General features: G+C 38.5%; 1 protein-coding gene across 1 annotated transcript in view; it reads right to left on the reverse strand.

Annotated features, from left to right (window-relative positions):
- The window catches only part of stk32c (serine/threonine kinase 32C), a 91979-nt gene that overhangs the window by 56718 nt on the left and 22391 nt on the right, over positions 1 to 12870 (reverse strand). The window contains exon 2 of the mRNA XM_014998341.2: positions 3405 to 3460. Within this exon, the coding sequence (XP_014853827.1) occupies positions 3405 to 3460 (56 nt within the window). The remainder of the gene's footprint in view (positions 1 to 3404; positions 3461 to 12870) is intronic.

The following is a 12870-nucleotide window of genomic DNA, read 5'->3' on the forward strand; positions in this document are numbered from 1 at the left end:
AGGTGGCTACGCAGGGTGTATTCACACAATGCACCGATACCGATACTGATATCGGTATCAATATTGAAGTAAACTCTACATCAGATATAGATGACAATATTCCCAGTCTGTAAAGGTAGATCTATTCAGTCTATTTCTATGTTTTGTGCTCTGAGCAACGACATTATTTATTATGCGTTTTACTTTATAATTAATATAAATATAATCATAATATATAAATAAATATTTAGATTAAACATTTGTTTATAATAAATCTATAAATAAATTGTTTTGATTTGAAATTTATTATTTTATTGATTTATTTAAAATGAATCATTTTTATTCAAAATTATTTCAAATAGCATATTTAAAATAATTTCTTTATTTAAAATAATAATATTATTTCAATCACATAATTATATATTAAATCTATAATATCTGATCATATATACTATATTTATTAAATAAATGTTTTTCATTTATTATAGAATAAATACATAAATTATAAATTAAATATATTTATTATGTTAAATTACAATAAACATTTATTAATATTAAATATTGCACTTTCTGATCCATTTGAAAGAAGTTTATTTTTACATATTATTCAACCTATTGTTTTTTTAGATTCTTTGCTATTTATTTTAATGAATAATGAATTAATGTGATTCTGACATTGTATTAAAAAAGGTTTAATTTGTTAAATTAAACCTTTAGCAGCAGAATGTACCAAGCTTTTTTTAATCCAGTAATTATCAGAATAATAGTTGCAGCACTAATATTCAATATTAGACGTGGTTTCTGTCTAGTCCTTGAAATTCAACGCAGGCTGCAGAAGCACACCTAATATTTTATCAAGCACAGATAAACAAATTCTTATAGTTAACATGAATTGACTGTTACCAATCTGCACATTGATGTGTTATAAAAAAATAAACACATTTTCTGCAGAAGGAGCTGAAGCGTCATGGATTTGAGAAGCAGAGTGAAGTGGTAAACGGTTCAGAGAGTTTGTAAACGCCTCTTGGAAGAAGAGGGTTCCTCTGCATCGTTCTTGGCATTCCCCCTCCTGCGGCTCACGACTCCCTGCTAGGCAAGAAACGAATCCCACAGCACTCATTTTCACTCCTTCACAAGCAAACACAAACATCAAACAACAGCTACTACGACTCAAAACCTTTAAGATCTTCTCTCGGAGCACCTACACAAGCTGTGGACCACAGATTGTGTTTCATTGCACTACATAAGGTCCTTTTTGCCACACAAAGTAGCGCATTACAGAAACTAAATGTGTTCTTTATGATGCAAAAGTAACAGCTTTGCAGGATTAATACTCGTCTGGAAACATAATGATTTTCCACATTATTGTTTGCCTCAAAAATCTAATTTATTTCAAACTTCATCTTCTCTTCCTTAAATGCGTTTCATGGGAAACTAAAGAGTTATGCTGTTAGGTGCCCAGACGCAGCAGGAGCACAGCATGAGGCCGCGAAACATCAAATGAGATCACCTCCAGCATCTCTGTGAGCGGACTGAAAAAGACGGGAACGCCGGTGAAAACTTTCCACCAAATACTTTAAACTGACAGATTTTTACCATTATCTTCCTGCAGATCAGGAAGCCTTCTGCTGCAGTTAATTGGATTCATTGCATGAATATTACAGGGCACCAGAGTGCAACTAATTTGCTCTCAAATGTGACTAAAAGTCTCTGGAGTGCAACGTTTTTTCCCCAGTTGCACCGGTGTATCCGACATTACGGCTGTTTGGTTCCTTATGGATTTCTCTTGTTTTGTAAATGTTTCAGTTGAAATAAATAATATAGTAAGTAACCCGATATCACGTGTAACCTGAGTAAATACAAGAGACGGTTTTCCAATCATGCCACTTAGTCCCAATTCTGATCTTTTCAACCCCCAAAATTTGACTTTTGCCACTTCCATATGTGGAGCTAAATTATATATATAGTATTAAGTTTTCAAACTCTGAAGTTTACAGTTATAATGTGAGAAATGCACCATAATTTTACACCAAAAGGCCATTGCTATTAGTTGTGCTTTCTTTTAATTATATTCCTTCATGTTGTTAGGATTTTGTGGCGACGCTGTCGGCTCCCATCGCTCCCATAAACTTTAAAATCAATCCATAAACGGCTCCATCCATTGCTACTTCTGCAAACAGAGCACTACATGTATTTCAGTACATTTGGGTCGTAAACCGTTCGCACAGAAGTCTGACTGAAGTCTGACTGATCGTAGAAAAAAAAAAGGATTTCAAAACAAAATTTGAATTGAGAATCATTTATTAGGGCTATTGTAAATAGAAACAAAATGGGAGTAAATTCCCATCAAAAAACACATAAATGTTTTAATTAATCTCAGAAATTTTCTAGAAAAAAATGGAAAAGTCAAAAATTTTAAACTTTTGAAACTTCCACATTTTTTCTCAAAATTTCAGAGATTTTTTCTCACAAATGTTCAACTCTGGGTATTTGTATTTATTCTCTGGCAGATGGAGGTTAAAAGCTGAAAACGTTAAACTTTTAATCTGTTATGTGCTGAAGCTCTTTGGTTCTCCACCGTGAAAAACGTCATTGCTGATTAAGTAACTGACTTCATTACGCCACTAAATAACATTTATATTCACTACTCTGGGCAGCAGTTTAGAAAATATCCTCGTATCCTTGCAGGGTTGTGAGGAACACCCTGGACAGGTCACCAGTGGGTTCAGTAATATATATATTTTCATATTTCCACATATTCTTCATCCTGTTTTGCTGAAGATTCCCTTCTGTATAGCGAAGGAGGTGAAAACAGCTTGCAGGGAACAAAGCAATAAGTATAAATTTACATAAATTCACATGTTAATGCGTTCATCATATCCACGGGACATGTTTTCAGAAGAGAACGAGAATATCACAACAAATGAATAATGAACAAATATTAGCTGAGATGTTTGGGATTTAAAATTAGAATAAACTACTCAGGCCCCCAGAGTCCAATTGTGTGCTGATGAAAACGCATTAAAGCCTCCAACACACACACAGCTAGAAACTAATGTTGATCAAAAATGTCATTTTTTAATCCACAAAGCCTGCTGATGACGACACAAACACCTGTGGCCGCTGCTGGGAGTGAGAATGCCCACAAACACCGGAGAAACGCCACGTTCCCCCCTCCAGCCAGGTCCAACCCAGCAGATGAAGACAGCAACAGCGCAGCGCTGCTCGGTAATTAAACTGAGACGCTGGGTCAGAACTCCCAGAAGCCGGCGGAGTGAGACGGAAAAGTAAATTTTACTTAAGGAAATAATCACATTGAAACAGAAAAATGACTCTTTTAGGCACCACAATGTGATTTACCATCCAGGAAGAGAGATAATGAATGTGGCGGGCAAAAGGTGAAGCATTAAAAAAACCTGTGTTACCTTTCCGAAGCTCCCTTTTCCGATCGCCCGCAAAATCTGGAAGTGGTCAAAGTTTACTGTAAGGAAACAGAGGCAGAAGCAGAGTCAGGAAACACTGAGCAATTACAAAATGAGGTTTGGTTGCAACATGATATTTGACATTTTAACAGAACAAGCAACGTCAAACTAAAAATGTAATGCAGAAATACTGGAGCAGCATTAAAGCTTGGGCAGCTATAGAACTTAAAGGGGAGGTATTGTGTATTTTCCAGGCACATAGTGCCATTTTATAGCACAGTCAAGTAACTATATCACCTTCAGTTGGTATAGAAATGATGTATATAACAAACATAACTTTAAATAAATTTGACTTTGCAATTTGGTGCCTTGAAATTGGGCTTCTGTCTCTTTAAGAAGCTCCTGCTCATCACAACAGTATTTCTCCTTTTACAAACATTCTTCAGAGTGTCGGACTAAGAAGTAGTTTGCTAATTGCTGCCGCTAGTCTGCAGGAGTTGCTCTGTGAAAGCAAGATTTTCCACAGCTGACCTTGGGCATACTGCCAGTTTAGGCACAAAGTAGTTTCCAGTCTCGTTCTTATCAAACATATACGATCTGAAGAGGTGTGTGTGTGAACATTTTCCCGTCTCCCGATGCATGGAAAGCTTGTGATCTCATGCGCTGACGAAAGTCAGAGAAATCAGCCGCGCTGCACAGATGATGTGCTTCCACTCGCCGGCCCCCTCCTGGCATCCCATGCTCCTGATTGAGATTTGCTGCTGATCCCGGGGTGCAAGTCTGCCAGTGCAGCCGTGGTCCGGGCAGATGTGGCCACAGCAGGGCGGACGGCAACTCCAGCGGCGCCATGATGGAGTTTCAACAGGATTTTAAGCTCTTTTTCAGGAAGCAATCAAGAGGGAAAAAACCAGAGCGCTCGGTTGCTCTGAGCAGACCGATAGCCTGTAGGTAGAGCTTCCGGTTGCTGTGATGTTTCTGTGTTGTCTGGAAGTCAAGATAATCCGGTGTGGATTCTCCTATTTCAGACTTCTGTGTGCAGCTAATCCCTCCATAAGGCCCGGCTCTGATTTCCCCCTCGTTCTGACTCTGTGAGACAGTACCATGAACGCAGCGTTTTGTGTGGTATTAGAAAAGGGATTAAGAGAAGTGTGAGAAAATGTAAATACAGCTAGCCGGGTTCACACACTCAGCAGTTTCTTTTTTCAAAGGATTCATTTTTTCCCTCTGACTCAGAGACGCGAAGAAAGCAGGGATTCACCGGACGGGATGAAGACGCCGCAGCAGCATTTAGCAGCGCTGACTTTCAGAAAAACCAGCTCAATATTTACACTCCGGTTTAATCAACTCCTTCCAAGTTTAGCAGGAAGAAATTTGAGCCTGAACTCTTTATTTGCCTTCAAGGAATATTTAATGATTTAATCTGAAAAAAGAAACAAAAACGGGGAGAAGAAAATGTCAAAACTGTTTACAGAGATTTAACGCTTCAGTTCATTCTGTCTTCAAATAATCAATTTATCAATTCATTTATCAAACTGAGACACAAGAGATTTATTGATTAACCTGGGACATCCATCCATCCATCCATCCATCCATCCATCCATCCATCCATCCATCCATCCATCCATCCATCCATCCATCCATCCATCCATCCATCCATCCATCCATCCATCCATCCATCCAATCAGTAAAAGGTCAATTTCTCTCGTTCTTAATGCTGAGTTTCTGTTGCCATGGAGACCCAGCCGTCTTATGACTTAAACAAAACTAAACCTGAATCTGTCATCACTATGAAGCGCTCCGCCCCTCACACGCCACGCAGATGTGACGCTGAGCATGACTTTTGAAATAAAAGTCAGAAAATGTTACCATCAGGAGGAATCTATTGAGCAACCGATCACATTGACTTTTTTTCTTTCTAACCATTGATCCATGATGGCAGCGCTTCCACAAAGTATGAGTCAGCGACTAAATGTGAAGCAAAACAAAAGGGAACCCTGGTTCTTCAAGGCCGGTCTGGCTGAAAGGAGCCGCTCTTCAGATTGAGGAGGAGACATCGCTGCATGCTAAGAGGATAATTGCTGTGGATGTAGTGTTTTCTGTAGCGATCCCTTTCTGAGGCAGCCTGGCACCCACTCACGCTGGGAGGAAGAAGTATGTAGGAAGGAATGCAAGTCCTATTATACAGGCTTACAGGGTCTCTGCCAAACGGTGAAGGGGGAGAAGTTTGTACCGCAGGACATAAATAGGTTCACAACATCTTAAATGGGACCTATTGAACAAAACTCACATTCTGGAACTTCCATTTGAGTCTCTTCTGGTTCTAAAAGCAGCCAAAGTTCTTAGAATAATTAGATTAATTTAAAAAGTAAATGTTTTTTGTTTTTTTTTTGGTGTCCGGAAAATTAGCAGTTCCAAAAGCTTCCCGAATGTAACGTCACAAAGCGGTATGCCTGGTCTGTTACCTAGCAACCCCAGCAGAGTTCTGCCCATTACCTAGCAACCCAAGCTGAACTCCAGCAGGTCTGGTCAACTGCTTTTACTGCTGTATGCGCTGTACAATGGCTGCTGGATTATACAAGTGCTTTGTTCTTGCCTTAATACCCAGAAACCACTTGATACATTCTTGTTGGTTCCACTTCTGCCTCAAATGTTTCTAAATCCAGTCTAAGTGCTTTAAAAAGCCCACCCAGCTGTTTTTTGGCAATAACTTAATGTTTTTTTATTGTCTGTTAAATGAACCGTTTCAAAAACCTCCGGAATGTAACATCACAAATCAACAGGCACTCCACAGTTACCTAGCAACCCCAGAGAAGCCCAGCCCGTTACCTAGCAACCCAAGATGAATTCCAAGATGCTTGATCACCCGCTGTATGCTCCGTCGTTTTGTTGTTGATTTATCCATCAACAACTTGCTGTACTCTTGCTTGTTGTGCAGGAGGCTCCACTTCTGCTTTTCAAAGTTTTATGGTTGTGTAAGGTTTGCAGCCATTTTTATGGGCGAGTGTAAATGTTGAGCTGGAGGGTGTGGCCAGTTCATTTGGATTTAAAGTGACAAGACGCCCTAAAACAGCTCAAAATAGGCAGAACTGAGCCAACTGAAATCTCGTCGTCAAAGAATGATTTGGTAATGACTATGTAAACGTATCCCAAACTGTTCAAGGAAGCATTATACGTCACCTTCAAAAGTACAAAAGAAAAAAAACAGTGCAGCTTCTGATGGACTGCTTTTCCTGTCAAATATTAAATATAAACTCAGCCAAAGAGTCACTATTTCTCTCACAGAACCACGAGACCCGACTTCTACGCAGGAACATCCACAGCGAATACCGAAGACCTTAGGAACCTCCGTCTGAGACTCTGATGTGAAAATTACAGCAATCAACGGAGCATCGCTGAACGTTTTTGTAAGCTGCAAGGTTTCACGGTCAAGAGGCGCTTCAGGAAAAGAAAACAACAGTTAGATGGTGGTGAGCAAGGCCCGGGAGGAAACCAGCATCTTTACTGCCCAGCATGCTGGCGCCATCAAGCACTCTCAGGTTCCTCTGGACGCTGCGCTAAAGACCACAGCCAAATGCATCCAAAGCCTCGGCGGAAAGCCAGATTCTTTATTTTATCGTTGTGTAATGGGAGAACGACAACCTTCTTTTTTCGGTCTGGGTGCTACAATCTGCTGACCCAGCAGGACTCGGCGCTGAGTAGACACGGAGAACCTCGGCGATGGGTGTTTGTCTCCTGTAGGGAAGCTGCTGTTGGCAGAAAGCCCGAGTCGAGGTGCACAGGAAGTGTGAGACTGACAGCGGCGTGCAAGAAGCCCAAGCAGGAATAGCTGGGAATCTGCTGGTCGTGTCTATCCTTCAGATTACTCAATTAGGACTGAAACGAATAATCAAATTCATTGTCATCTAGTAATCAACTAATCATTAAATGGAGTACACAGATTCCAAAACTGTACATTTTGCATTTAAGATGAAAAATCTTCTTCGTCTGAAAATATGTTCCACATGTTCAACTGGTTCAAATTCTGTAAAAAAAAAAAAAAAAAAAAAAATATATATATATATATATATATATATATATATATATATATATATATATATATATATATATATATGCAAAAACACAAAATCTTACCAAGTATTTTTTATGTATGTGCCACACAGGCACGCCCACTAGCAGGAAACAAACGCACCCAGTTCCACTCTTTCATTCGATTGGCTGACAGGTTGCCAGGCAACGGTACTTCTGCGTTCCAAGCCAGCAGAAAATGATTCACAACAGAGTAAAGAGGTTTGCAAGCGGAGATTTGATCCAAGCAGAGAAGTTTTGAGCGCGAGGAGAAAGGTTTGAGAGAGCAGAGTGAATATTTGAAAGAGAGCAGGAGTTTTGAGCACAAGTATTTACAAGTTTTGAGAAGAAAGACATGAAGTCCTGCTTTCATACTTAAAATGTAAGCAAAAGTATTAAAGTATTGAGAACAAAAGACATTAAATGTTGCTTTCAGATTGAAAATGTGAGTGCTCTCGAATTATGACAGAAACATTTCCCCTAATCCTTGCTGCTCCTTTTTATGCTTCTTTATACTTTAAAGTAAGTAATTTACAAATTACTTGTAAAAAATAAAGTTACTTTTTATAAAAACTGATCAGTTTTTATTCCAAAGTACGTAAAAATTATAAGGAAATCAGAAAACTGATGTTTTAAAGTCGACATTAGCATGATGTCATCGTTCTGAACCAGGGCTTCACCATCCAGCTCATTTTATTAAAGATTTCTAATTATTTCTTACCTCTTGTGGTTTTAATCAAAATCTCAGATATGATAATTAAAGTCTGTAGGAAACATATTTTTATGCAGAGAATGATAAAGAGAGAAAAGGTTAGAGGAGGTGAAGCACAAAGAGGACACCTTCAGACGATGCAATAACATCAAACTGGAAAACAAATGACAGTGCAAAGAGGAAGATGACAAAAACATCTATAGCATGTAGAAACGAATACAAACTTAGGCTGTGTAGTCATATTTTGATATTAATTATGAATCCTGAGATAATGTAATTTTCATGACACATTTTTTATTAATCATCATCGCAGTGGCTGCTCCCGGCACAAAGAGCGTATGAGAGAGAGAGGAAGAGGAGGAGGAGGAGCGGCCATCGATCAGCAGAAACAACTTCAACTCTCCTGCAATTCTCTTCTGTTTGGAGAGCCAACCCACAACTCAGGACCAATGATTTCAGCCCAACACCTGCTCTGATGTCACCGCGTTTATAAGACTTAACATTGGAAAAAGACAAGAGGTGAGATTAAAACATCACAGTGTGTGTGACGTCTCCATAAAATCCATATTTAGGAAAACTCAAAATAAACAAAATCACTCAATAATGTTACAAGAACAGATTTAGATGTTATTGTGTGTGAAACAGTAAGAAAACAGAACCAGAACTCAGTGAAATGTGAAGCCAAGTTTAAATTTTAGAGCAATAATAGAAGATGTTTGCTTAATAAGAAGTCAACTTCCAAAAGTGTAGCAAAAACTTGTCTAGTAATCAAAACAGATAAAGATGACCCAAATTATTCATACACCTGAATAATTTTCAGATTAAAGGTTTCTTCTGAATGTTTTGAATGGTCCAGTCAAAGTCCTGATTTAATAAATATCTAACTGAGGCTGCATTCACGCAGCAATAAAATGCTAATCTGCATTTTTTTTGCCCAAATAAGACAAAAAATTATAAAATAAAAGCTCCAATATAATTCTAAGAAATATTTTTCAGAATAACATACATAATTTTCAACAACCCATTCTTAATAACACGAAGAAACACATGTGAATTATATATTTTAAAATTTTGTCTTACTTTTATTTAATTTTGAGACACCCTTTGCTCATTTCCAGCCAGATAGAACAGTCCATATTGAATGAAAATCATTTTAAATTTAAATCTTTGGCTCTAACTGCACTCTGTCAATGCTTTGTGTATTCTGGATTATCTGTGCCATTCATCAGGCCAGTTTTAAAAGGATCAGCTGCAAAAAAACAAACAGAAAATGAACCAAATGGCCACAAAATGTAAGATGGCTCCATTTTATAATGCAATTCAAACAAAATCAAGACAGTGAAATTCTGAGGCTAAATGCAAATTGAAAATTGTTTTATGATCAGTTTCCAAATTTCCTATAGGACTCCAGCCGTGTGTCTTAAAGGTTTTTGATTGATAAGTAATGCAAAGATACAATGAGAAAATCCACAGCCTCAGTATTCAGTAAGCGGTCATTTCTAAAAATATCTCTGGGTGTAACATAAAACCACCAAGAATGAGGAAGATTAGAAAATGCATTCGTCTTTAAATCAAAACAACAACAACGACTCAGTTCTGCTTTCAAGTTCACCCTGGATTCCCCCCAAGTAGATAATCTGCAGAGAATCCCCACTACGATCGATAAACCGGACCGATTATACTGCTGGGCTGTCACCTGAACTGAATGCATCGAGCCGAGCCGAGCGCTGCTGCTGCGCTGGGGGGGCGCGCAGAATGCAAAGCACTTATCTAATGGGGAGGCAACCTAATGCCTTTGATGTCAATAGGGCTTGACGTATTGATCGATGCAATACCACTTAATGCCATGGAGCCAAGGTTCAACGTGAAGATTCACTGCATGCCTCAGAGTTCAGCTGGGAGGATAGAGACTAAAACTGAGGGGGAAAAAAGACCAATTTGGTGGCATTTAAATAACTCAAAGTGGTCACTGCTACCCCAGCTACTAAGACTTCACAAAAGATTTAACTGCGTTCAGTTATTTGAAGTGATACTTCCTTATCAGGATGTTCCGTGAATTATTTACTTCCAAACTAGCATTGATGCCTGTGAAAAACAAAACAAACTCTAGCAGAGTCAATATGGATAAAAACACATCAACTTCCACTCCTTCAACTGGCTAATATAATCACAGCGGCGCCTGATTCTTTCTAGGATTGGGAAATTATGGCGTCTCATTAGCAATAGCATCTTAAAAAGTTGCATAAACCGTTAGTAAGCTAATATTGACAGTGGCAAAGTGCTTAGTTGGCGTCAAGTCCAGCATAAGTTCAGTTGCCTAGCAACAATGATGGTACCAAACACAAGCTGGTAAAAAAAGATCAAAATCTTGCAGTTTTATTTTATGTAATTTATTTAACCCCTTTTAATAATAAAATTAATGGATTATTAACCAATTCATTATTAAAGCATTTTAACAACTGGATTAAGCTTTTTATTTTTGCTCTGCCAGTTTTTTAACATCTACTGCGTTGTCCGAAGATGAAATCAGAACAAAAATCTCTCCTAATCCGGAGAGATTAAAACACATTTATGTGTTCAATCTGGACTCTGAGGATGAAGCTCCTAAAAGTGGTCACTCCCAATGTGATAGCACTAATGCTAACATTAGCGTTCTACTTAATTTTAGCTTAAAAACAACAGTTTTAATACCATTAACATATACAAAGTTAACATTAGTCAACATCCTAATGTTAGCATTTGCATTTTTTGAGTGATTTCAACGTGTGAAGGTGAATGCTAACAAACTGAGTGGAGTGGTCAACATGTTATTAGCACCTTAGCTAACATTATTTTAGCTTGTGGGGAGCTAAAATAAGAAATTGGCCATCAGACATACGGTTCATCGAAACCAAATGATCTTTTATATAATTTAATTTAACATTGATCAAATTTTTAAACCCGCTAAGAGTCCAAACGTTTTGTGTTTGTCTGTTTATTTGACACTAAATATATTATTTTTGGTGCATATTCAACTAAAGTGGGTTCTTTTCTCCAAAAACTGCTGTACTTATCTAAACGTTGAAACACCAAAGTACTACCGGTAAAAAGACGGCTGCAAGCACCTTTTTTTTTTGGAAATAGTTACTTGAACTAACCTGTAAACCCACCATAACTCAGGATTAAATAATTCTGTTCTCTACCAGTTATTTTGATGGTTTTTGAGCAAACTGGTTTTGCAACAAAACAATAATTGCAATGCCTAAAACAAAATGAAGGCTTTTGAGGTTCCTAGTCAAAGTCCTGACTTGGATCATATTGAGGTCCTGTGGAAAAACACTAAAAAGGCAGAGATAGTTTAATCTAAGGCAGGTAAATGTGACAAAATATGTAAAACCAGAAGAAATCTGTAGAGGCCATAAAAGGCACAACAGATACTGGAGCTCATAAGGAACAAGACAGAAACAAAACAGGAGACCTAAACTGAAACTTTGCTGTATAACAAAGGTTTCACTTGAAAATTACAACTGGCTAGTTATGATCAGCTACCAAAACAAACTTCTGTCCTTTTACTTCTGCTATCTTGCAGGAAGTTTCTCCCAGAATCAACCCTGAAGCCACACAAACATGAGTGAGGTGGATAAAAGAATCTGCGCCGTCATCGGCTGCTTTCTTTCATCTCTCTCCTGATTATCTCAGTCTGTCAGAATATATCATTCATATAGCGCTCAAGCTTCAGTCCACATGACTGAGTTTCAATGTTTTCGCCGGTCTTCCCCCTGAAACAGCTCGAGATTCTGCCAAGGTTCTGTCACACGGGGCTCTTTCTGCAGCGGCTGTAATCTGAATATCAAATTAAAAGGGAGACGGGAGAGCGAGTATGAAAGCAAAGCTTTGTCCTTTGAGAAATGAGAAAAGCTGAAAATGTTAATACGAAGCACATCTGAGAGTCAGCGTGACTAGCACATCGTCTTGGACAGAATCAATGGGGTCAGGCATCAATCATTTCTTGTTTTATCTTCTGAAGATACTCCATCTTCTCATCCAAACTGTCTTCTTTGATTTCGCTGACAGGTTTCCATTTGCATAAACGCCGAACACAAACAGCTTTGCAGCATCTGCAGAAAGGTATTGTTTTAAAATACTAGGACTACATGCTTGAGTGCTCACTACATCACTTTAATATCCACATAGGCAATGGCAGAAGTATACGACTGAGTGGTTGTGAAACCAGGATCATTAAAGGCCCTGCATTAAAGAAACAGTTTGCTTTGCAGCAGCTTCCCCTCCCACGTGATTACTGAATATTTCAGGCTTCTAGTAAGCCACATTTCATGGTGTGTAGTAGTCAGCAGCACCAGAGAAACCTACTGTAACATTTATCTAATTTCATTCTGACACTTTTCATAGGCCGTATTTATCTTTCTGACATTCTTTGATAGTCTCACCATGACACATGTTCTTTTGATCAGCGGAGGGAAGGCCATGAGCTTTGGACGGCGATGAAGGGAGAAGGTCTGGCTGGAACTGGAGCGTTAAAGGAGCTTGTTTCATCTGCAGCAGCGCAACTTTTAAGATGATGCTGATTGGGAAGCTTTTCGTGAAAATTGAAGCAGATTTGAGTGTTTGAGAATCACGAGGGATGCGATTATTTAGGAAAGAAAGCAGACAAAAGTAAGGGTGCTTTGACATCTGATGGTCCAGTAAATTCGG

Source organism: Poecilia mexicana, unplaced genomic scaffold (assembly GCF_051168715.1).
Source record: "Poecilia mexicana isolate PSO_F unplaced genomic scaffold, ASM5116871v1 scaffold_15, whole genome shotgun sequence".
Lineage (NCBI taxonomy): Eukaryota > Metazoa > Chordata > Actinopteri > Cyprinodontiformes > Poeciliidae > Poecilia > Poecilia mexicana.